This window comes from Acipenser ruthenus, chromosome 19 (assembly GCF_902713425.1).
Source record: "Acipenser ruthenus chromosome 19, fAciRut3.2 maternal haplotype, whole genome shotgun sequence".
In the NCBI taxonomy this organism is placed as follows: domain Eukaryota; kingdom Metazoa; phylum Chordata; class Actinopteri; order Acipenseriformes; family Acipenseridae; genus Acipenser; species Acipenser ruthenus.
Window position 1 is genome coordinate 9,698,712 of NC_081207.1, and position 26,837 is coordinate 9,725,548.

The 26,837-nt window shown below is 40.1% G+C and overlaps 1 protein-coding gene across 4 annotated transcripts in view; it reads right to left on the reverse strand.

The window, feature by feature from the left end:
* Positions 1–26,837, reverse strand: part of LOC117424580 (uncharacterized) — a 92,490-nt gene that overhangs the window by 21,297 nt on the left and 44,356 nt on the right. For all 4 annotated transcript variants that reach the window (XM_058992464.1, XM_034041057.3, XM_034928400.2 and 1 more), the window contains 15 exons: positions 26,139–26,265; positions 21,298–21,417; positions 19,522–19,672; positions 19,229–19,341; positions 18,730–18,883; positions 17,758–18,006; positions 16,923–17,117; positions 15,370–15,554; positions 13,406–13,592; positions 12,798–12,940; positions 5,840–6,024; positions 4,437–4,705; positions 3,817–4,036; positions 2,964–3,144; positions 2,524–2,650 (listed from right to left, as the gene is read on the reverse strand). In XM_058992464.1, the coding sequence (XP_058848447.1) occupies positions 2,524–2,650; positions 2,964–3,144; positions 3,817–4,036; positions 4,437–4,705; positions 5,840–6,024; positions 12,798–12,940; positions 13,406–13,592; positions 15,370–15,554; positions 16,923–17,117; positions 17,758–18,006; positions 18,730–18,883; positions 19,229–19,341; positions 19,522–19,672; positions 21,298–21,417; positions 26,139–26,265 (2,606 nt within the window). The remainder of the gene's footprint in view (positions 1–2,523; positions 2,651–2,963; positions 3,145–3,816; positions 4,037–4,436; positions 4,706–5,839; positions 6,025–12,797; positions 12,941–13,405; positions 13,593–15,369; positions 15,555–16,922; positions 17,118–17,757; positions 18,007–18,729; positions 18,884–19,228; positions 19,342–19,521; positions 19,673–21,297; positions 21,418–26,138; positions 26,266–26,837) is intronic.

Sequence of the window (26,837 nt, forward strand, 5' to 3'; positions counted from 1 at the left end):
TGAAAAATAAAATCTACAAATTGTTCTAAATTAATTACAAATATAAAACAGAAAATAATTGATTATAAGTATTCACCCCCTTTGCTATGACACACCTAAATAAGCTCTGGTGCAATCAATTGTCTTTAGAAGTCACATAATTAGTTGAATGGAGTCCACCTGTGTGCAATTAAGGTGTTTCACATGATTTCAGGTTAAATACAACTGTCTCCGGGAGGTCCCACAGTTGGTTAGTACATTTCCTAACAAAAACTACATCATGAAGGCGAAGGAACATTCAAAGCAAATCCGGAATAAGGTTCTTCAAAAGCACCAATCAGGGGTAGGATATAAGAACATTTTCAAGGCATTGAATATCCCCCGGAGCACAGTAAAGTCCATTATTATGAAATGGAGAGAATATGGCACAACTGTGAATCTGTCTAGAACCGGCCGTCCTCAGAAACTGAGTATCCGGGTGAGAAGGGCACTAGTCAAGGAGGCCACCAAGAGGCCTATGGCAACTCTAAAGGAGTTTCAATCTTCCACGGCTGAGCTGGGAGACACTGTGCATAAGGCAACAATAGCCCGGGTGCTTCACAAAACTGGCCTTTATGGGAGAGTGGCAAAAAGAAAGCCATTGTTGAAAAAAACTCACATCAAATCTCGGCTAGAGTTTGCCAGAAGGCATGTGGGAGACTCTGAGACCAAGTGGAAGAAGATTCTATGGTCTGATGAGACCATAATAGAGCTTTTTGGCCTCAACGCTAAGCGCTGTTTGGCGCAAGCCTGACACCGCACATCATCCTGAGAACACCATCCCTACCGTGAAGCATGGTGGTGGCAGCATCATGCTATGGGGATGCTTCTCTGCATCAGGGCCTGGAAAGCTTGTGAAGATAGAGGGCAAAATGGATGCAGCAGAGAAATCCTGGAGTAAAACCTGCTGAAGTCTGCAAGAGACCTGGGACTTGGGAGAAGATTCATCTTCCAGCAGGACAGTGTCTCCAAACATACAGCCAAAGCCACACTGGAGTGGCTTAAAAACAAAAAGGTCAATGTCCTGGAGTGGCCCAGTCAAAGCCCGGACCTCAATCCAATTGAGAATACGTGGAAAATTGCTGTTCACCAAAGGTCCCCATCCAACTTGATGGAGCTTGAGCAATTTTGTAAAGAAGAATGGGCAAAAATTGCAGGGTCCAGATGTGCAAAGCTGGTAGAGACTTATAGACTCATGGCTCTAATTGCTGCCAAAGGTGCCTCTACCAAATATTGACTCAAGGGGTTGAATACTTATGCAATCAATTATTTTCTGTTTTGTATTTGTAATTAATTTAGAACAATTTGTAGATTTAATTTTTCACTTTGACATTATGGACTTTTTTTGTGTTGATCAGTGGCAAAAACTCCTAATTCAATCCATTTTGATTCCATGTTGTAACTCAGTAAAATGTGAAAAAGTCCAAGGGGGGGTGAATACTTTTGAGAGCCACTGTATACACAAACGGTTTCATTCCAGTTAATGATACAAAACGTATTTGTCCTGTAGTAAATATGCATTTGTTTAAATGTAACGAATGACTAAACGTACAGTATTAAAACACTGCTCTTTAATTCACCGTTCACTTTCTTTCTTGCACTCGTAATGTGCTGTCATAGGCAAATGTGAAACCCAGTTTATATCATAACCTGCTTTGTATCACAAATTATGCCTGCACGGCAATCATGATATAAAGTGGGTTCATCTGTATTTATTTTGCCAGCTAAATCTGAAGCTAACATGCAAAAGAGCTCCCATCCTTTGAAGTGTTTGATTTGGCATTGTATGCTGCAGAGTTGCCCTTACACTCCCAATAGCCAATCTCTCTGCTTCCCTTCCTCCTCTGCATACAATGCCCATTTTTTTTTTTTGGTACAGATTTCAAAACTTTGAAGAATGACTTTGTTAACATTTATGTATTTAGCTAAATCTGGCCTTTTTTTGGTTAAATCTAGGAAAAATATGCGATTTACATTAAATCTGGAAAAACACACCTGTTCAAATATTAGTGTTTTTTTTTTCACTTCGCGCACCACACATGGAGCCATGTCGGCTCTGTTCAGTGCAGTTTCACTGACACTCACCTCTTCAAACATGATTTCTCCAGTTCTACAAGTCCTAGAGTGATCGTTAATGGCTCATTTAAAAAGGTATGAACCTGGACTAATTAGCTGTCATTTATGATGTATTTATTTCAGATGTTCTATCCTTTATACATAAAAAATAAATAAAAACACGCCCCCCTTACTGACTCTCCTCGACCCCCAGGGGGCCACACTCCCACACTTTGCGCACCACTGGTCTAGAGGAGGCTGGGACTGTACAATAAGATTGGTGCAAAAATCAAAGCAATTATTGTTTTCACCATGTAGAGTGACAGACGGACAGACACATGGACAGTGCATAAAGGTTCCCTGTTTTTGAGGACCCTAATAATGAACACGACAAGCTACCATATAGGAAGCAGCTCATGTAACAGACTGTGCCTTTAACACATAACTCACCTAATATTGCATAAATGACAGAAACATCCTGTAGAATTTCGCTGGTGGGCAAAGACCACTTATTGCAAATCAATTCAAGAAGGTCTACATACTGCTTCATAGAGGGAATAACTTCAATGTTTAAAGCCTGGAATTAAACGAGAAATTTAATTACATTACAAAACCAGAAAATGTATCAATGTAACATACGTACAAACTTGCTATTGTATAACAAGTGTGACCGCCATCTTGAAGTGTGTGTTTTGAACCAGGGGTTGTGTTGCTAGGGAACACAATGTTCTTTTGAAATCAAGACAAAATAAGGCTTTGACTAGTATTACTATTGTAATACTGCTCAGACACATGAAACATCAGTTCTCTGTTTTTTGTTGAAGCCGTAACCCATGAGACATGTACTTGAACTGATAGTTTGGAAATGGCTCTCTAACAAGGAAGCTCACCTTTAAGAACAAATCCTTCATATTGTTCAACTGTTTGTAAAATGGAGCAAGAACATGAGGCTCTTGTACTGATCCTTCGGCCTGCCTGACCAGGTCCCTGTACCTCTGAAACATTCTCGTCGGGTCAGTCCAGCACACTTCTTTCATGAAGTAGAACCTGCCGGAGGTAAATTCTTCCTTCCTGCAAAATGAAGTGAAGTTTAATTCACAATTATTCTCTCAAAACAGCGTGCTGACAGGTTTGTGTTCTGAGCCAATGCAATATCTGACAGATTGTTTTGTTACGTTACTAAAACAACAGTAGCAGCAGATTAATGAATACATTGTTTGTGTTAGTTTTATTATATTAACTCTTTCAATACTGCAAACCTGTATCACATATTCCTACATGAAAGATTAACACATTATGGCAAAAGTGAATGATTTTTTTTTTTTTAATTGTCATTTTTTTCAGTGCTATTACAGCAGATATTTCAGTGTTACGCTTCCTGGTTCACAGCATTTAACTTCAAAAGGTTCCAAGAAGGAAAGCAGTCGACATTGAAAACAAGTCAAAGAAAAAGCAGCAGTATAGGTCTCACAAAGCCTAAAAAAAATAAAACAAACTTTTACAATTGTTTTTCCTTTTAACAACTGTCGACTACGTCCCTTTGTGAAATGAGCGGTATTGAGAAGATTACAAGAGAGAAAAAAATAGAAATCTTTACCATAATGTGCATATCTTTTGTGGTATCTGGTACTACTTATATGACTTATTCAGAGGATATATGTTTGCACTTTAAAATGTTATTTAAAATGACCAGATAACAAAACACAAAAATTACCCCTAAGTAGAATATTGCTTTTCAAATACCTTTCATACTCCACAAACACAGCTGGCATTTGCTGGAAACACGTTTTTAGTTGCTGGGGCTTGCAGTTCTCATAGAGGTACAGATAGACATTATAAATGTGATCTACAGTGGTTATAAAATCAGCTCCTTCAAGTTCTCCAGGATTCCCTTCTGTGTTTTTACAGCACCACGACTTAAAGAGTGTTATAACTTCTTCCACAGAAATGGAAGACTTGATGCCTGAAAAGACAGATTGATTACTAATAAAACAGTTCTTATATTCTGGAATACAAGACATGCTTACAGGTCATAGCATTGAATTTGTACCTAAAATATTTACTTAAAGGAGCAACTTGGTACAGGAATTAAATATCACAGAGTCCACTAGGGGCAGTGTTGCAAAGGGACAGGTTAATTATTATTTGTTTATTTAGCAGATGCCTTTATCCAAGGCGACTTACAGAGACTAGGGTGTGTGAACTATGCATCAGCTGCAGAGTCACTTACAACTACGTCTCACCCGAAAGACGGAGCACAAAGAGGTGAAGTGACTTGCTCAGGGTCACACAGTGAGTGAGCCGGGATTTGAACCGGGGACCTCCTGGTTACATCATAGCTGGCATCATATAATCTTGCTTACCGACAGAACCAGAAAATTCACTTGGGCTTAGTTGGATTGAGACATAGCTGACGTGATCTCCCAACAGCTTGTAAAGCTCAGAAGATTTCAGGAACACATTGTTGGGACACAGGAACTCCACTGTAGGTCTGCTGTTTGCAGCCTCCATTTTATAAGCTGGCACCCATGGCAATGTTGTGAGGTACAAGGCAAAAGATGATTTGGTGTCTCTCAACTTCCGTCCTTGGCTGTCAAATACTTGAGCGCTTTGGTACTGAGAATATCTGTCACTGGAAGACAAACACAACACAGTAGCATGTCTTAGTTTTTATTTAATATATATATATATATATATATATATTAATAATAATTTAGAGTGGCCAATTATTTTCCCCCTGTTTTTCTGATTATGTTCCCTCAGTTCAGCAGTTCCCCACAACATCTCAGGAGAACTGTGATGCTTCTTCTGGAATCCCCAGATGACCAATGACTTTGCACAGCCATTACACTAACCTGGACTGTAGGATTCACCCTGCACACCACGCCCAGTTTGAGCTGCCCAATTTGAATGTCACCTCCTCGCAACAACACACTTACTGATCAGGAGGAGTGTCAAGCGAACCACGTGCCGAACCTTAGCAACTGATTTTGCCAAGTCACTGAACCTGGAGTCAATGCTCCGTCTGACTAGTCTGCCACCTGACTAATCGAGATCACCGAAGTAAAATGAGGTGAATTAGCCCCAGCCAATCACCCTACATTTCTACGGTTGTGTATTTCATAGGTGTGTCTGTGTGTTCTCATTTTTCAGTTTTTGTTTTACTGTATCTCATTTTGTACCCCCCCCCCCCCAAAACTAGTTTAAACATCTTTTTTCAAAGTATATTTGACTATTAGTAGGGCTTGAACTTCTCGGTTTTTATTTTCCAAATCTCTACCTCCTTTTAAATGTTAATTAGTGGTTGTTAAGAGGTCTCTGCATAAAGAGAAAACGACTAATTAAAGACTGGGTTTAATATATATATTTTTTTGGTTTCCTACAAAATCGAGATGTTAAATGATGGACATTAGCGTACACTCCGTACAGGGTATTTTATGCTGAAAAGAAAATCTGTCAGGTCAACTCGAGTGAGTGAGTGAAAATAACAAAAGCACAACGATAAACTAGACGGCCAAGAATGAAATGCAATTAGGATCAGCAATGAGCAATTAACGTAATTTGCCACGTCTGTTCTAAATAAAAATTAAGCGAAACAGTATCAGGCTCAGTCAAGATATGAAGGTAAAAACAAGTTACATTGTTTTGTAATGAACAGCTTTTTCTGAGTTTAATTAGGAAACAGAATCGGCTCAAAATAAGTTTAAAGGGGCGTCATGTGATCAAAAATAAAACTTGAAAACATCAAGCCTAACTATTAGCTTACCCAGTATCCCAGTTTCTATCGAGCAAACTTAGAAGCTCTTCTCTTTGTCCGAGTTTCTTCTTTTCTGAAAGATGGTCCGCTGTAACGAGGGAATGAAACTCCTCGCATTCACAGTCTTCGATCACATAAATATCGTCCGTGGTCTTTTGCCAGAATTCATTATCGAACGCCCATGGACTAGTAGCCTAAAACAGAATCAAAACCAAGATAACTAGACATGTATATCTTGGTGAACAATATAAAGCATCTCTTTGTCACGATAAATTCAGTCACTGCACCATCTTGTAGGTCATACAGACACAACAGCTTGTGATTCGTAAGTTATAACAACACATACAACAGTTAATTATAAATCTATGACATAATATAAGTTAATACGTTGTGTAGGGTGTCTCTTATTAAACGATCTTCTTCAGTTCGAACGAGAGATCCACAAAGCGAAGCTGAGCAGTTCTATCTGCTCACAGTGTGAAATTATTTCTGTTATAGTAAGAGACACTCATGAACTTTGTATTTATTTATTTACTTTGCTATATGCAAGATGTACTTTCTTAACAGTGCAAAAAACAAGAAATACTTTCATAAATCAAAATAGTCATATTTAGCATTTTTTTCTGTGATGTGTGCATACAAAGCCCCAATACAAACAATGGACCATCTGCGCCTCAGAATCAATTTAATAAACCTTCACTGTACAGCCCCAGCCAGGATTATCTCGTTGGCACATGCTCTGAGTGAAATTAAAGCTGAGTTTATCTCAAGCAGCCCTCAGAACTGCCCTAATCAGTCACAGATACGACATAACACTGAATCATCAGCAGAGACGGGGGAAGGGGGAGCGAGTAATAGAGCAGGACTTAGACAAAAGCATTAACTGCTTGATGCATTGTGGCCTCTTCTAAAACACTATAAAAACAGCTTTCATTCCAGTTTTAAAGTGATTCGCCCATGACCCCTGCTGAGGCAAAATTAAAATCCATTACTGTTTTTCAGCACAGAAAAGCTTAATTGTGCTGTCCAACCATACAAATGGTTTTAAATGGCAAAATCTCAAAACGCTAAAGAATAAATATTAGGATGAATCTTTGATACAGTTTCAAAGATTTCAGAAATATCAAGATTACACAACGTGGCTTCAAATCCAACATTTTTTTAAGCTGAATCTGCTTGGATCTGTATTAGTTTGAGGAATGAGCTGGAAACATTGTAATAAATCAAACTGAAGTGTACAGTTCTAACACGCCTCAATTTGAAACGTGTTGCTTGTTTATTTGCCGGTTTCTCAGATTCCAAATGTTCACTAACCACATGCTTTCTGTATTATTTTGTGTAAGCATGTAAACCTGACATACCCAGTAATGGTTGTAAAGGGTTTGCAGGTGTTTAAATTGTTCTGGGGGGGTACCTGGCCATTCCTGGTACATTAATGCAATACCTATGTCCATGACATAGTATATCAGCAGAGGATAATAAGCACAGCAATGTATGAACCTACTATAGCAATGAGTCATCAGCTGAAACGGACTTGCAAATGGGGAATGCAGTGATTAAACAGTACAGCATGTTAATGGCCTAATCAATTAACAGCGCCTGGTTGCCAAGGGAATATTTACACTCGACCAGCATTAGAAAACATGAGCCAAATGCTGGCCAAGTGTAATCATTCCTGAGGTTACCAGGTGATGCTGCTTCGTTTTTCCATTTATGCGACGCTTTGGATATTTAAGTTTACTGTTCCTTGCTGTGCGTTTTAAAAAAGGACAGTATGTGAGCTCAGCAGTGGCTAGAGCAGCATACAGTAAAGTGCATCAAATTGAATTGTGAAGTTTCGCCCTGGGCTGTACTATAATTACATGGCAGTAATTACACGTTTAGCAGTGTGACTGCATGACTGAGGGCATTTTGAGATGGTTAGAGATGGTTTGTGCTGCTGCTGCCTAAACGACCTTGAACGATGTACAACACAGAATACATGTCAAGGATGCCATTTGGATAACAATATCATCTGAGGAACAGCGCATTTTCACAGCAGATACTAGAAGCTTTTGATAACTGGTTTGAAATAACAGTTACTGAAGCCTTGAAAACATGCAGCAAATTCAGGATTAAGCAGATTTGGTCTAATTATTGCTGCAGGTGTGGAAGCTCATTAGCACTGTGTATAAAGTTTCAGGAGGCTAATACACTGCAGTGCATGTCTCCTATACTACCGCCACTATAGGGATCAGAGGTAAAACACCAGTCCCTTTGGTGACTCTCCTCCGGCAAACAAGGTAGACCTGTGGGCATGTAGCCAGTCAGGCAGCCCTAGAGTACTCATTACAGTCAATGGAGGCCGGGGACTGAATCTACAGCTTCCTTAACTGTAGACTGCTGAGACACACAGCCTGAATATAAATGCCACTCGAACGCCTAACATCAGCCCTCTATCAATGCCTGTTAGATTTACTTTCTTGCTTATCATGAACAAAACGCAAAAATGGAACATGTGAATCAGTCATACAGTGTGTTCTTGCTATTGCAGATGTTTCTATTTTATTTCCAAACCTGTTCTCTGTACCACACATACAGTAGCCCCACTAAGGCTATGAAAAGCACATTACACGCATCAGAACTCTGAAAATGTAGGTCAATGTGTCCTTGTGGGAGTGCGCCCCGCCCTTGTGCGTATGTTGCGTTATATGTTGCGTGTGGTGTTAATGTTGTGTATGTGTATGTATATATACATATATATATATATATATATATATATATATATATATATATACAGACGTGCTCAAATTTGTTGGTACCCTTACAGCTCATTGAAATAATGCTTCATTCCTCCTGAAAAGTGATGAAATTAAAAGCTATTTTATCATGTATACTTGCATGCCTTTGGTATGTCATAGAATAAAGCAAAGAAGCTGTGAAAAGAGATGAATTATTGCTTATTCTACAAAGATATTCTAAAATGGCCTGGACACATTTGTTGGTACCCCTTAGAAAAGATAATAAATAATTGGATTATAGTGATATTTCAAACTAATTAGTTTCTTTAATTAGTATCACACATGTCTCCAATCTTGTAATCAGTCATTCAGCCTATTTAAATGGAGAAAAGTAGTCACTGTGCTGTTTGGTATCATTGTGTGCACCACAGTGAACATGGACCAGAGAAAGCAAAGGAGAGAGTTGTCTGAGGAGATCAGAAAGAAAATAATAGACAAGCATGGTAAAGGTAAAGGCTACAAGACCATCTCCAAGCAGCTTGATGTTCCTGTGACAACAGTTGCAAATATTATTAAGAAGTTTAAGGTCCATGGAACTGTAGCCAACCTCCCTGGGCACGGCCGCAAGAGGAAAATCGACCCCAGATTGAACAGAAGGATAGTGCGAATGGTAGAAAAAGAACCAAGGATAACTGCCAAAGAGATACAAGCTGAACTCCAAGGTGAAGGGCTTTTTGAGCGAAAGTGGGCTCCATGGAAGAAGACCCAGGAGGACTCCACTTTTGAAAGAAAACCATAAAAAAGCCAGACTGGAATTTGCTAAAATGCATATTGACAAGCCACAATCCTTCTGGGAGAATGTCCTTTGGACAGATGAGTCAAAACTGGAGCTTTTTGGCAAGTCACATCAGCTCTATGTTCACAGACGAAAAAATGAAGCTTTCAAAGAAAAGAACACCATACCTGCAGTGAAACATGGAGGAGGCTCGGTTATGTTTTGGGGCTGCTTTGCTGCGCCTGGCACAGGGTGCCTTGAATCTGTGCAGGGCACAATGAAATCTCAAGACTATCAAGGTATTCTGGAGCGAAACGTACTGCCCAGTGTCAGAAAGCTCTGTCTCAGTCGCAGGTCTTGGGTCCTCCAACAGGATAATGACCCAAAACACACAGCTAAAAGCACCCAAGAATGGATAAGAACAAAACATTGGACTATTCTGAAGTGGCTTTCTATGAGTCCTGATCTGAATCCTATCGAACATATATGGAAAGAGCTGAAACTTGCAGCCTGGAGAAGGCACCCATCAGACCTGAGACAGGTGGAGCAGTTTGCTCAGGAAGAGTGGGCCAAACTACCTGTTAACAGGTGCAGAAGTCTCATTGAGTGATACAGAACACGTTTGATTGCAGTGATTGCCTCTAAAGGTTGTGCAACAAAATATTAGGTTAGCGGTCCCATCATTTTTGTCCATGCCATTTTCATTTGTTTTATTATTTACAATATTATGTTGAATACAAAATCAAAAGCAAAGTCTGATTTCTATTAAATATGGAATAAACAATGGTGGATGCCAATTACTTTTGTCAGTTTCAAGTTATTTCAGAGAAAATTGTGCATTCTTCGTTTTTTGTGGAGGGGTACCAACAAATTTGAGCACGTCTGTGTATATATATATATATATATATATATATATATATATATATATATATATAGATATAATGAGGCTGTGGAGCAAGAGTGATTTAAAATATATAGTTGTATTTAGGCACGAGGATTGCACAATCACTTCACGTGCAGATAAAATGTGTATTAATATGTGAGTACGGGGAGTGCACAGATTAGTTCACCGAGTGTACCGAGATTCCAATTGAATGATTGATTAGCAATCGAGTCTCGGTACAGCAGAATAAAAGGTTTCACTCACTCGGGGTTGTGTGTTTGTGAGTGGAGAACAGGTGTAGAGAGGAGGAAAAATAATAAATAACAATTGCTACTGGTGCTAAACCACCTCAGCACTGTACTTGCTTGTTTAGTGTTCGTCCACTGTGTTTGTCTATTTGCTTTGACCATCGCGCCATTTTGTTTGTTCAGTGTTCTGTGTTTTGTTCAAGCCTTTTATTTTGATTTATTAAAAGCTGAGTGCCGTAGCGTCTCAGTTTCAACCCCAGTACTGCCTGTTGTGTGTTTCTGTTCCGGGTCTGACGTCGCCACTCAAGCCATCCTATTCACATATGGTGCTCTTATGCTCCATGCTCTTTAAGCCTGATATCTGCCATTAGCTGCCGTGTTGCTGTTACTTTTTCATGTATTATACTACTATCACGTGTTATGCACTTTCCACTGTATTTAATGTATTATGCATTTTTCTTACTGTATATCATGTATTATGCATTTCTCTGTATTTAAAGTATTATGTATTTTCTTGTAATTACTGCATCTTGAAAAGCGCTTTGTGATAGTGGTCCATTATGAAAGGCGCTATATAAAATAAAGATTGATTGATTGATTGGTGTCCAGAAGTAAGATACAGCGCCTCCAGGAGTCAGACCAGAGTACTGCGACTATATTTTTGTTATTATTTTTTGGATTGGTGTGAGAAGAGTGGAGGAAGGGAAAATAAATAAATTAAATAAAATAACAGAAGATGCAGTCAGATAGCGGGACCGGATTTTTGGAGCGAGGGCACAGTCTAAACACAAGAGGAGGTGGTTAAGATGGTCCTCGTCTATTTGGAGGCAAAAATAGAGAGAGCGCCACACCAGTTCCCCGTGACCGAGGGAGAGCTGCATCAGTTCCCGATGCCTGTCACGCACCGCCTGGGGCTGCCTGTCCCGCACCGCCTGGGGCTGCCTGACCCGCACCGCCTGGGGCTACCATGCCTGCACCGCCTAGGGCTGCCGAGCCTGCACTGCCTAGGGCTGCCGAGCCTGCAATGGGCCCATTCAAGCCTCCTTTCCTGGCCAAGACTTTGAGCTGGACTTTTGGGATTTTAAGTGGGGAGGTGGCCGTTGAGGCCATGTGTGCTGCGCACAAGTGGGGAGATATGTGGCAGTGTGCCCCACTCCTGTGCGCATGTTGTGTTATATGTTGCGTGTGGTGTTATATGTTGGTGTATAAATATATTGGTGCACGGGATATAATGGGGCTGTGCAGCACGAGTGACTTAGGATTGCACAATCACTTCACGTGCATAAAAGGTCGGGGTTGTGTGTTCGTGAGTGGAGAACAGGTGTAGAGAGGAGGAAAAATAATAAATAATATAACAATTGCTACTGGTGCTAAACCACCTCAGCACTGTACTTGTTTGTTTAGTGTTCGTCCACTGTGTTGGTCTATTTGTTTTGATTTATTAAAAGCTGAGCACCATAGCATCTCAGTTTCAACCCCAGTACTGCTTGTTGTGTGTTTCTGTTCCGGGTCTGACGTCACCGCTTAAGCCATCCTATTCTCAGTCCTATAACCAGAGCATGCAGAACAGGATGTCATCAGAAATGCACATGCATGGTTTAATCAAATTATATAGCCATCAAGAGCTCAGCAAATTATTAAAGTAAAGCAGTGTATGCTACATTCGTAGTATGTAAAATGTCTTATTCTAACAATTGTCTATTATCAAATCTGGACAAGCAGTCCTGAAGATATTGCCTTCATTGGCCAACCAACCAGGTCACCGCGATCTTTGACTCGTATAAAATTTCATCACAGTTGGACGAGTGTTACCTTGAACTGGAAATATGGGCTTGGCTATCAGTCTGAAATTAATGGCTGCAATTGTACGTGTTCATAAAACTGGTTTAAACTTTAACTTCCACAATTAAAGCTGCCACATTTACACTTTGTACCTGCTGGTATGTAAACAGCAAAGTTTACCTTAGAACTGGTTAACAAACAGTACCTCACATATACCGAGATGAACATAATAGTCTTCCAGACATGTAGAATATAAATCAGGTACTTGGTTCATGTGCTGGAGTACAAAGCATTCAGAGAACTTCTGACATTCTGCACATCTATAGGTAAAAAGGACTGCAAACACTGTTTAATAATGGAGCAGAAAGTCAGGAGTCAGTATGTAAGTAAAACAAACCAGAGATAAATGATACAGACTTATGATACAGGTGCTAGTTTTAATTTGCGCATTTTCGAAATCCTTATTAGTTGTAATCTAAACAGAGAAGATTACATGTTTAAAAGTGGCAGCAGTCTGAGGCAAGTGTGATAAAATAGAGATGAGGGCCAGATGGCGTACCAGTTCCTTTTTCGTAAGGGATCGTTTCTCCTTTCTGAAGATCAGCAGGTCCTGCACTCCTAGGACACTGAAGAGTTCCCTCCAGCCACTCAAATCTGCATCTGCTCTTAAATAGCAGGGGTGCAGCAACACCCAGTCCACTCCTGAAACAACAAAGGGGAAGCACAGCTTTACTATACTGTGCTGCTGCTGGTGGTATATAAGAAGTCAAACATAAAACAAGGGTTCTGTTTCACCAAAGGGGGCTAGTTTAATGATCCAGACAGTGGTGGATTTTAAAAACATTGCACTGTATTTGTATTGAATGTAGTAATGTTAAGTGGGTCTATAAAATCACCCCTGGGGGGAAAACCTCATTTGGATTAACATAGATATATTTACTAAGCGAGTGTCAGTCTATGCATTTTAACCTACTGATTTAAACTGGATGACACCACACTACAGTATGTTTCGAAATGTATTTGAGAACCAGACTCAAAACCACCTCCAGAGGTAGTCTCAATTGTGGTTAGAATATAAACAGGCAACACATATCCCAGCCCCCAGCACCACAGCCCAGTTGAAGCTATTATTTTGGTAGGCCAGAAATCGATTGTTTCCTTAGTTACCTGGGAGTTTTGATGGCAAATCGATGTTCCCATACTCCTTTGAAAACTGGACCTTGTGCTCATAAGGACAGACAAAGCCTTTGTTTGTGAGAACTGGGAAGAAAGTCTTCAGTTTTGAGAGGCCCCGAGTGCTAGAATGCTGTTTAATGAACACCACATAGCTGATCACAATGTCTTCTGGCTTTTCCTGAAAAAATAATAATGTAGTGAGCATGCCTATGTATGAAAAACAACACAACAGAGTCAATTTTGAACACTAGAGGATATTTATACCACCGTCATTCAAATAAAAAAATAACCTTCTCTCTGAATAATGCTGTAAATCTATGTTTAAATTAATATACGCGTAAAGTGTTTAAATATCTGATTGTTTACCGTTTAAATGATTCATAACATCCATATTTAATAAAAGTACTCTTGTGACTTGTATTCCAATGTTAATAGCTTTATTTTAACTCAATTTAATATTGACATATATATGGTCAATACTGATGGGCACAATGTATAAATCAGCAGTCTGCTGCTAAGCTTACATGCAGAGCTTTATTCAGTGCATCTTGCAGGTTAGCCTTCACAGTATCGTAAAGTCGATGTGTTCTACATATCACGAGGGGAGGGAAGGCAGCTTGTAGTCAGGCTCAATAAAATACAGAAGACAACTAAAACCTTGTCCTTCCACAATTCGAACTGGTAAACAGTCTATCGCAATCACCTCTGCTACTAGATCAGATATTTTATCTGCCCTTACGGGATCACAAAAGCGATTGTGTGCAAATGGTGTTATCCCGGCTGACGTGCTTGGGCAGAGTCTTCATCTAGCTGGTAGTGAGGATGTTTCAACCGGAGACGACTGAGCATTACACCCGTGGAACCGCCACGATAACTTAGCAAGTTTGAACAAACTGTGCATTTTACAGTATTGTCCTCAACTTTTTCAAAATGGGCCCAGAAAGGACTTCTCTCAAATTTTTACTGACTCGAACAACATCTATATGTATTATGCTTGCATGCTGCGTTCTACCAGTCTTCTCTGACTAGCTAAAGATTAATCACGTGGTGGACTGGAGGAGAGGTGGGGCAAGTCTAAGGCGCACAGGAAGTAAAAATAAGGAGGCTGTGTGGTCCAGTGGTTAAAGAAAAGGGCTTGTAACCAGGAGGTCCCCTGTTCAAATCCCACCTCAGCCACTGACTCATTGTGTGACCCTGAGCAAGTCACTTAACCTCCTTGTGCTCCATCTTTCGGGTGAGACGTTGTTGTAAGTGACACTGCAGCTGATGCATAGTTCACACACCCTAGTCTCTGTAAGTCGCCTTGGATAAAGGCGTCTGCTAAATAAACAAATAATAATAAATAATAATATTTCTTGAGGAGGGGAAAGAGCGGGTATACGTAGAATTAAAATGTAAAAAGAAAATATTTTTAAATTTAGTTTACTGTTTAAACTCTTCCAGCCTTATCCCTGAATGAAGTTTTATGTTTTGTTTTGGAAAGTAATACACTACTATTAGATGTGTCATGGAAGATTTTTTTTTAATTCTTTTTTTATTTAATTTTTTATGATTTCCGTTGCAGTATTTAGATCCATCAAATGGATGCACCATGTTGGAACATATTCAAAACCAGGTAAGAAATACCTTTCAGTTCATATAGTTTTCAAAGCATAAATATACTGTCTTGTTTTAATTAAAAATGCTATTTTCCCTCTAAGTCCCTCATAAAAAGGGTGTTTTTTTTAACTGGCCTGTAACTGAGTCTCCTTGCCTCAGTTTCTCTTTCCGTGTCTTGAAAAAGACCTCTAGTCAAAACGTCTGTCACTGAATTTTAGGTTCTTTTAGTATTTCTAATTCAGTACTGTTGAATGTATGGATGATACCTCCGTTTCTCACATGAAAGAGAGACCTTTGTGGTTTGCTATTAAAAGGTATTAAACTGGTTTATCTGTCTTGAGAGACAGATTAGCTACCTTCCAGTGTCCATTCTTGAGGATGGGCAGTATGTGCTCCAGGATGACCTTCTCTGGTTCCAGGTCATGCACGTCCAGTTTCTTTAGAAGCTCTTTCACTTGGGAGTTGCTCAGTGGATCCAGGCACTCAAGCAATTTAGGATTCACTGTATTTAGATCTTTATAAAGTGCCTCCAAGCCTTCATCTCAAAAGAGAAAGAAAAAGAAAAGACCCAGTTATGCTGCAAGCAATGTTATTGTTCTCTGCTATTCTCTCTCTTCCAAAGTCATAAAACTCTGATTCGCATGAGGATAATTAATCCTTCTAGCTGGTTAAAGGTGTACATGTTGCATTTCTTTGATCATTTAGCCTTGAAAGTTAAATTGTCCCCACCCCTTCAATTCTTTCCTGTAATTAACCAGTCAGCTGCTTCCCCTATTGACGGACATGCTTTGCAGCCAATAACATAACACCGAATGTTTGCTACAAGACGTGTAAAACTGCATGTTTAAGACCTATGTAGTGAAAGTGTATGACGAATAAGTTTTATGGAATGATTTTGTTAGTTACAATTAATTTAAGGTCAAAGTAGTGTCACTGTATGAGTTAAAGTGTTCTTGTATTTTGTAAGTGGTATAAATAAATGTTCTGATAAATAATTTAAAAAAAAAACATTAGCTGGCTTACACAAGGCTAAAACAAACATGATCGTAACATGATTTTTTAATATCCACCACATTTAAAAATCTCTTAAGAAAAAAGATGTTTGTAACTAAAAAAAAACACACCTACCAGCCTTTCTTTGATAGGCTTAGGTGACGTTTACAAAAGGCACATCTATCGTTTCTGTCATAAAGGGACTGCAATATTCAAGTGAATCAAGCCACATGCAAATCACCTTTCAGCTAAACAGTGAGTCAGAACTATGTAGCATTATTATTAACTACAGCCTGCAACAATACAAATATAAGCCCTATTGAAATCCCATTCTAGAGTGCCCTTGTTCAGATATAGTGTTGAGATTACCAGGTGTTTAGGCATCAGGCCTCTGCTAAATCTGCTCAGCTGTCTTTTCACAGCATGAACATGTCTCAACTGAGTCTTTAGGTTTACTTTTAGGAGTTGTCCATGGAGCAATAGGGTCGGAACATTAGCAACAGCAGTCTGGAGTAGTGGTTAGGGCTCTGGACTCTTGACCGGAGGGTTGTGGGTTCAATCCCTAGTGGGGGACACTGCTGTTGTACCCTTGAGCAAGGTACTTTACCTAGATTGCTCCAGTAAAAACCCAACTGTATAAATGGGTAATTGTATGTAAAAAAAAAAAAAAATTATGTGATATCTGTATAATGTGAAATAATGTATAATGTGGTATCTTGTAACAATTGTAAGTCGCCCTGGATAAGGGCGTCTGCTAAGAAATAAATAATAATAATAATAATAATATATAAAATAAGATCCTGGCTACTTTTCTCTTCCATGAAACATAAATGGTCAAAGACCATTTCTCAGGTTTCTCCAATACTGTATTTCATGAAAGTAATCAGTAGCCATTAGGAATGAACCCTTGAAGTACCTGTTTGAGCATTCTGAGAATCGCAGAGGGGGAAGAACACACCCGGGCCGTTCAAAGACACCATTCGCCCGTCGGCCAGAGGGATGATTGGGATAGATTTCAGGACCTGCAGCATGCAGTCCACAGCTCCATAGTCCTGCTCAAGGCTTCGGAAGTTGCACACCAGCAGTTTTGCAATCTTTTTCAATGAGTCCTCTGAAAGAACACAATTCCTACTGTATACTGCAGTAACAGATGCCTTCTTGTCATTGACCGTTAGTGCTAACCAATAGCTTTAACAACAGACTATTTGTGCTGAAAATCTTCTGGGTTTTCATTAATTCCTTCATATTTTAAATATAAAAACGATAGATAAAACTGCTGCATATCTTTGCTGTAGATCGCATGTTCTGATTGAGGCAAGAGTTTGAACAAGAACACTTGCAATGATTAGGTACCAGGAAGCATGTTACAAATTACAAGTTACAAGCAAAACCCAAAAGATCTTCAACAGAAGACAAGTAATAATATCACTAAGGAGTAAGAAAAACCTTCAGGTAGCACTGATTCAGGGTGTATAATATTGTAGGATCCTGCCTAGACCAATAGCTCACTTCCTGAAACCATTTGTAATGCTGTTTATATGGGTAGAACTTAAGGGAGCTATATTCATATTTTATACTGATTTTTTTACAACACATCCAGAAACCACCTTTCCTTAATCCAACATTTTCAATTGGAAAATTACAGAAAAGTTCTGTTTCCATATAAGGTTTAGTATAGAAATATGATGTCTGATAATCTTTCTCCTTGTACAGTACCTTTAGCTTCTAATGTATTATCATATATTCATTACCATTGTATGTGCCGTTATCCTCAATCATCTCTTTGGCCATGGCAAAGGTGACGGTGGCGATGTCACTTCCTGTAAGCCTGTGCACACCTAGCGCTGAAATCAGAGAGGAGGGGAGTGCCGACTGCACAGCAGGGTTCAGGTAGGAGAGGTTGAGGTGTCTGTGAAGCAGCTCTGGACAAATCACCTCTTGGATCAGCACATCCTGAGAAACAGCGATTTGTGAAGGCAATTTAAACTCGATATTGCCGTCTGAAAAACAAAAACACCCTTATCATTATAACTCATACACCTTACATACTTGCTATTTGGTAAAGAAGTGCTTGTGAATAAACTAAAACCACAGGACATAGAAGCAGATCTAAAAAAGTTTCATGTTATTAAATGTGAGTAATTACAGGGCTGCATATTATACTTAATAATCAATAACACGGCTTGAAGGTGCAATACATTTAAAACGAAAACGTTTTTAAGTGGAGTAAAACTCAAATAAATAAATGTCTCGACTTCTAAAATGACAAAAGCGTCATCTTGTACACGCCGCTTAAAATATATTACTGTCCATATTTCAAGCAGTTTATCAGATTCCAGGTCAAGTGTACCAAATTCGGGGTGAGGTGTTTCCTCCATTTGCAGTTGATGATGATACATAAACCACAGTGATAGTGCCAGGGCAGGAGTCATGCTGGGCAGGCAAAAGTGCTGTGTAACCCATGCCCTGCCTTGTGTGAAAGTGTCTGAAGTAGTATAAATGCCTATTTCGATCAACTTTGACATTTTCTGGGGGCTGGCCTAGACTAGACAAACAACATCCTTGAAGTATATTTCAAGCGCTTTCCAACAAGACAGAATAAGAACCCCAGCTTGGTCCACTTGACCTGAAATGACACTATTGAAAGCAGGCTGCTGGATTTACATGTAAAATGATTTACCCAAAAATGCACCCTGTATTGACGGGAACCTATTTTGACCAACCTTGATCTTCCTTAGTGGGCAAGCAGGCCTTTCCTTTAAGAAGCTGAATGATCTGCCCAGCAACAGGCTTGAAGAAATCAAAGATCTCGTCTGGAAGAGGAATGAACTGCAAGAACTCACAGAGGCCCTGCAGACCCTCGAAATCCGGATGCTCCTGTTAAAAGTTTTGTAATTGTCACCAACTGGTCAAATATACTGTATCTGCCAGCACTATTTCATGCAAGTTTGGAATATAGTTATCATTCCTATACAGTACATAGTGCTGTTGAGAGTTAAATATAATGATTTATTGCTGCTTTTTTTATTTTAAAACTGAATCTTCCACTGTACCGCCAACACAAAATCACAGGCTAAGGAACAAACAAACCACCTACACATCACAATTATGTTTTTCAGCAACAAGCACACATCATAACAGTATATTGTGTATCTGCTCCACTGTATGTCCTGTACTTTACAGGCTCTGCTAATCATCAGTCCCCACAATCTGTTCACTTACTGTGAAGGTGTCCATTGCGTGGAGAAAGAGCGAAGCGATTTCAGAGCGAAGCCACTGGTTCCAGGGGCTATCGCGGTCAACATCTTCACGGGACGAAGGGATGTCAAAGTCCCCTGCAGAAACAGCAGCAGAAGAGTCAGGGCAGGACTGACAGAGTGTCATAATAACCACAGTGATATTATCAGGAGCTTGTCCCTATTGACAGACATTATATTCTGGCAAAGTCTTTTTAATATGGTGATAAGAAACGGAGTGTGAAATTAACAGCAGTGATATTATGAAAAATCTCTTACCTTGGATGATAAAGCGGAACCCAAAACTTCTCAAAGGTAAGAAAGCGAAGACAGGCTGTTTCTCCGGTTGAAGTTTCAAGCCGAGAGTGTTCCCTCCATCGTTCATTTTGAAGGCAAGCGCCAGTTCAGTAGACTCAACATTTTCTTTAATCTACAAAAGAAAAAAAGAAAACGCAACACACATTACATGATAGGAAGCAAAATTTCAAAGCAAACCCTTTCTCATCCAAGTCAAATTCTCCTTTGATGCCAAATGTAGCAAGTCAGACTGAAATGATCAATTAAAACAAGCGCGGGAAACTTTATACAAGATTTAGAAAATGGTTGGAAGTTAGAAAAAAATCAGCAGACTGAATATAAATAAATCAATACGGTCCTTCATTGTCTAGTGTCATGTTCCGATATGAGAAACCTGTATTTTATTCCTGGATCATGCATTTTGTACCGGGGTGATCTTGCAAAAATAATTTCTAAATTCTAAACCCTTCTAAAAGGGTCATACTAAAGTCAAATGCTCACTTTCCAGTGACTGCACTCTTCTTCCCTAAAGCAGGGTGCACTGCCTGTCTGCTGTCATGTGTAACAGTTGATGTGTATATTTTTTTAATTGTTTATTAGGTTTCCTTTTTGATTTTCAGTTTGTATATAATCCTTAAATTGTAATCTTTAAATGCAATTTAAATAGATTTTTTAACAGTTCTGTTACTATTGTACATTTGCATTCATTCTGAGCCGGGGTCGAGTTATTATGATTTCTCTTTATCTGCCTTTACCTGGCTCTGTGTAGCTTTTAGCTTAGGTAGGCGAATCTGAAGTGTCTGGACTGAACTGGCTTCTTCATTTACCCCACATGTAGCAAAAGCTCAGACTTGATCAAAACTAAGCACAACTTGTAGAAATCTCTCATATATTTACTAAAATCCCCACCGTGGATGAACCGCTGATCCAATTGTCATGAAACTTGGTAGTAATATTGTTTAGCATACAATATTAAGAATATCAGATTCTGGGGATATAGAGAGTGTCTGTCTGTCCATACATCTGTCTACCTGTATGTTGCACTAATATTTTTTGCATATATCGGAGAACTGCTTATCCAATTGTCATGACACTTAGTAGTACTATTTAGTAAGTTATTGAGGGCATCAGATCAAAATACGTCACACTTGTATTTATGCACTGACTTAGAGCATTGCTTACAAATTGTGAATAAACATTTCATTGCTAATTCTTATTTTATACAATTCTGTAACACTGTTGATATGTGTCATGGTCCTGATCACTTTAATTTTGAATGTAGAGCCGTGGTGGGGTTGTACGTCACTGGCATATTGGTTTGTCAAGCCTTCTACAGCCTTCTACGAATTTTCCAGCTCTGACATCAGGAATAGTAAGTCTACAACAAATGTAATATCTTATCTGACTTCTACTAACTTAATAAGCCTGTATTACTTTAGCAGTTTATTGTCCAGTTATTTTTCTGGCAGTGTATTCTCAAACCACTTGCAGCTACAGAAATAAATTCACTACATCTTACAAATAAGCCTGCAGTTCTGGAGTTATGACAACGCTATAGTAGAACACTTATATAACAGAACAAATAAACAAAACTGCAGTTTGGAAAAGAGTAAATACTGCCAGAAGTCCAAATATTTGAAATTTGAAATATGCCACTTCCATTTGTGTTTGTAAGAGCTTATTTGCCTTTTTTCGAGGCTGGAATGAAGCAAGCAGATTGTGTGCAATTCCTCATGCTTAAAATAACTTGTTACTTGCCTTTTTTGTTGACAGACTTCTCTTCACTACCAACCAGCGCTCCACTCCGTCTGTGTGATGAACCTCCAGCACATTATTGCTCAAATCTTTCCGGGTAATCGATAAGAACCGGTTATCAATCTGTTAAAAAAAAACAATCAGCATTTCCTTTGCCTCTCTGTAAACCAACATAGACAACTTGGTGCTTTCAAATTTAATTTAATAATAATAATAATAATAATAATAATAATAATGATTTCCATTACACGAGAGTAGATGTTAAAACTTCATGCTGATTTGAACTCGGCTCTCGCCAAGATAAGCACCAACTAAGACGTAGCTTTACAGTAAACTAATGTGATCCATATGTGTCTCCATCCATTTGCGTTTCCTTCCATATGATGATGTAGATATCCTTCTGTCTGGTGTTAATGGCTGAAGTGTAATGCTGGCTCCAGGGATCAGCTTATTTTGCCTCCCTGGCGCATCAGCACACACAACGGCTGCGATGCTGGCTCCGGGGATCAACCAAAGTGCGGCCTCCCCAGCGCATCAGCATGACAACCGTCTGGATTGAGCTAAGTAGGGTACATCTCTGGGGTTTTCAAGTGGGCACCTTCCATCCTCAGTGTTTCGTCGACTAGCCCACGACACCTCAAGAGGGCTCGACGGTGATTCTGGCGTCCCAGCATCACCCCCCTCCGTCCCCCACTCAACTCAGCCCAGCTTACTTACCTGTCCCCAGCCAGAATCTTTCCGTCTCAACCACAGCCAGTTGCTGCTCCTTTCTGCTGCTTCAGATAAGTTCTTCACTGTGCGACGCAACTCTTGGCCACTGAATCCGACGTCTCTGAGAAACCGGGTTGTAGAGTGTGCCACAAATCCTCGACAACCCACTTCCACTGGGTAAACCCGAACTCTCCATCCTCGCTGTTCCGCTTCAGTGGCTAGTTGAGCATACCGCAGTTTCTTCCTCTCATATGCCTCATCTACAGCATCCTCCCATGGCACTGTTAACTCTACCAGGTGAACAAGGCGTGCTGATCCAGACCACAAGACAATATCTGGTCGAAGGTTAGTGGTGGCAATCTCAGGTGGAAAAATAAGCCGTTGACCAACATCTGCTAGCATTTTCCAGTCTCTAGCAGCTTCCAGTTGTCCTGGGCGAGAATTGGTTTTAACACCTTTTCTTGGTGGTTGCTCTCCTGGGCGGAGGAATGTTGTCTTTTGTGTGTAATGTTTTGATGGAACAGGTGACAACTTATTGGTCATGTTACGCTTGTCTTCCAATGCTAAGGCCAAACATCGCAGCACCTGGTCATGGCGCCAAGTAAACCGTCCTTGGCTAAGAGCCACCTTACATCCTGTCAAAATGTGCCTTAATGTTGCAGGTGATGAACACAAAGGACATGAGGGATCCTCTCCTACCCAGAGGTTTAGGTTCTGTGGTGATGGGAGAACATCATATGTTGACCTGATGAGGAAACTGATCCTGCTCTGTTCCATTGACCATAGGTCTTTCCAGCCAATCTTGCGTTGTTCCACACTCTCCCATCTCATCCATTCTCCCTGCTTGGCCTGGGAAATGGCCTTTATACACCTCATCCTCTCCTCCTGCTTTTGCACCTCGTTGACTACCAGCTTCCTCCTTTGAGCTGGGGCCGCCTTGTGCCATGTAGGAGGAGTTGAACTGAAACCAAGACCCCCTCTTCCATGCTGAACTTGCCCCATGATATCACCAATTCGAAGGGCAGCCTTTGCATCTTCCACAGCTTTCTTTGCTGCCCACTTTCTTCCAGTTTTCAACACAGGTGCTGCCTCCCTTACGCATTTATCACGTGACTCTACTAAAGTCATTTCCAGTCTGACCTTGGCGCACTTAAACTCCTCGGTTAGAGCAGAGACTGGTAGCTGCAGTATTCCTTTACCATAAAGTCCCACTCTGCTGAGGCAGCGTGGAACTCCCAACCATTTCCTGATGTATGAACTGATTAAAGCTTCCAGCTTCTCTACTGTTGTCAAAGAAACCTCGTACACAGTCAGTGGCCACAGCAACCTCGGCAGTAGACCAAACTGAAAGCACCAGAGTTTTAGTTTACCTGGTAGAGCGCAGCTGTCTATGCTCTTCAACCCTTCCACTGCTTGTTGTCTAACTTCTCCCACACGAACTGTGTCCTTTAGATCCCCGTCGTACCATCTCCCAAGACTCTTCACTGGCTTCTCAGACACTGTTGGTATTGCCTCACCATTAATGAAGAATGTTTTATCTACTACTTTGCCTTTAATTATAGAGATGCTCCTTGATTTAGTGGGCTTGAATTGCATTCGTGCCCATTCAATGTTATTGGTTAATTTGCCCAATAATCGATTAGTGCAGGCTACTGTTGTAGTCATGGTTGTCATGTCATCCATGTATGCTCGAATTGGTGGTAGTCGCATTCCAGAAGCCAAGCGCTCTCCTCCTACTACCCATTTTGATGCCCTAATGATTACTTCCATTGCCATGGTAAAAGCCAGTGGAGAAATGGTGCATCCTGCCATTATTCCAACCTCTAGGCATTGCCATGTAGTGCTGAATTCTGAAGTTGAAAAACTGAATTGCAAATCTCCAAAATAGGCTTTCACTAAATTTGTTATTGTCATCGGTACACTGAAAAAATCAAATGCTGCCCAAAGTAGTTCATGTGGCACTGAACCATATGCATTAGCCAAATCCAGGAATGTCACATGGAGCTCCTTCCTCTCCTTTTTAGCTGATTGAATTTGTTGCCAGATCACATTGATGTGTTCTAAGCAACCTGGGAAACCTGGAATGCCCGCTTTTTGTATTGAAGTGTCAATGAAGCAGTTCTTTAATAGGTAAGCTGACAATCTCTGAGCAATAATGCTGAAGAAAATCTTGCCTTCTACGTTTAATAGGGAAATGGGACGAAACTGACTGATGCTTGTAGAATCTCTTTCTTTAGGTATAAAGACTCCACCTGCTCGGCGCCATGCTCTTGGTACAACCTGTTTTTCCCATGCCACTTTCATCAATTTCCACAGAATTCGTAGAACTCCTGAAGCACTCTTGTACACTCTGTACGGAACTCCATTAGGCCCTGGAGATGATGAAGCCCTTGCTTTTTTCACAGCTTGCTCTATTTCTTTCCACTTAGGTGCACAGTCCTCCATTTGGTATTCTGGTGGATTGATAGGTGGGATGTCTGACGGAATTGACATAGGCTCCTGCCTTTTTGAATCTGTATGTGTTTCCTCCAAATATCTCTCCAGCTCAACCTTAGATGCTTTTAGTGTGCCATTCTTCTCACTGGTGAATAACTTCTTTACAAATTTGAATGGGTCTTTATAAAAGTTAGCTCTCGCACGCTCCTTCTTTTTGTAGCGTTTCCGTAGGCGCTCAGCTCTGCGCAATGTTGCAAGCTTATCTTTTATGACCCTTTGTAAGAGATTGAGTCCCTCCTTCTGACTTTGTTCTGCTCTTCTCCATTGGTTCCTCAGCTGTCTCCTTTCTCTAACTAAGCGTTCAATCTCTTGCTGCCGTCTAGACTTTCCAGGAATAGTTTGTACTTTTTCCTTCCTTTTTTCAACTCCAAACCTCTCACTTCCATATGCGTAGATGATGTCCCCAAATTTATCCAGCTTCTTTTCAACTGTTCCACTTAATCTTTCCAATGCAACGCAGAGATCTGTGTTTACTGTGTCCCATGCAGTTTTCTCACAAGCTCTTGGCCATTTAACTCCAGGCTTGTGCCCGTTGAGGTTCTTTTCTCTCTTATGCTGGTTTGTCTGACCGGGTTCACAAGGATCATTAGGTTCATCACTAACTGTGTCCATGCAAGTCCTCCTCACATCTATGACAGGGGTGCTGATATCCTGCGAACTGTGGTTTGCTTCCTGTCGCTGGATTTCATTCGACTGACTTGACTGACTTCGTAAGAAGTACTGATCAATGCGAGGCCCTTGTCCCTTCTCCCTCAAGCATTTCATTCTCCCTTGATGAATCTTCAAACCCCTGACCGTTGTCGCCTTGCTCCAGCCGCAGACACAAACCTGGAGTTCCATGTCTTTGTTAACTGCAGATCTTGAACTAGTCTTTTGTGAAGTACTCTCCATACTCATATCCGTTTCCGTTCCTAAGTCGTTAACCGTGTTGTCCAACGTTGAGTCATCTTCCGCCCCCGCTCTCGCAGACTCTAGGGGTATTTTTCTCTTTAATTTCTTAGAAGCCTTGGGCGGGTGTCTCCAGCATCCTGTAAACACAGAGCTGGATACTGCCGACAAGGGTAGCTAACCCTTACCAGCCCCAATGGGGTCTCTTTCCTCCTGTCAGCTGTCTCTCCAGGCTGTCACAAGGTCTTTCCCTTGTTGCCAGCTGCACTATTCACAGCAGTCACTGGACGTATCCAGATCTTCATGATTTCCATTACACGAGAGTAGATGTTAAAACTTCATGCTGATAATAATAATATGAATGAAATGTGTACGTTTCATTCATTTATTACTATGTTTTTCATATTTTTTTTCCTCTGGGGGTTGGGACACCTTTCTAAAGGTCGTAGATACTATAGAAGATATGGATTCACGAGTACCACTAGTTGTTTTCAAACAACTTTGAGTTCTTTGAGTAAAATACAATACCAAATACATTTTAATTTGAGCTGCGTATCAATAAAACAAACCCCTTTGCTTCACCGGTTTGCATGCTTGAGAATATTATATTGTAATTGAAATGCCATTTTTGAGATTTGAACACACTTTCCATGTGGAATGAGACAAAGACCAGGGAAACTAATTTCACACAAGACTTTGCAGACCTGTGCCCGAGTCACAGTGGCAAGGTTTGGTTTTCAATGGTTTACCTGATTGACAATGGAAATGGAGCGCAGCCGGTGAAGAAACAGGAGCAGGGAAGGGTGGACATCGTGAAACAGGTTTCGTGTCTGGTGGCTCTCTGATCGCAGCGGAAGAATGATTTTTGTTGTCCAGCTGTTTGGAAAAAGATGAAACAGAAACTGATTTATTTGAATCTGTAATTAAACATTTCCATACTTTCCATAGTAAATTACATTGTTTAATTGTCTTATACAGTACTGAAAGTGTCATAACACATTCATACAATGTTGGAATATTGAATGTTTTAGAATACAGTTAAAGGTATTTATAACAGACCCCAAAACGTCTATATTCTATTTTCAATCAAGTTATCTGTATTGGGAAGATAAACTAAGTGGCTAATAACAAAATATAGTATTTAACAGCTATGTATTATAAACAAAATATAGAATTTCATTAGGATACATACACATTTTAACCTGTGGTTATGAACCATAAAAATATTAAACATTAAACAATAATTAAAAAAAAAAAAAAAAAACAAAGCAAAGGAACAGGAAGAATCCAAAAACAGATAAAGTCGCAGTTTTCTACCATTTCCCTTTTTTAGGGGCACCGTGCTGTTATAGTCCCTAATCCTAACAAAATATTAAAGTCACAACGCAAACACCCTGCCTGAAAAGCAATACAAAAGGCAGGATGAGAAAACACAGCAGCAGCACACA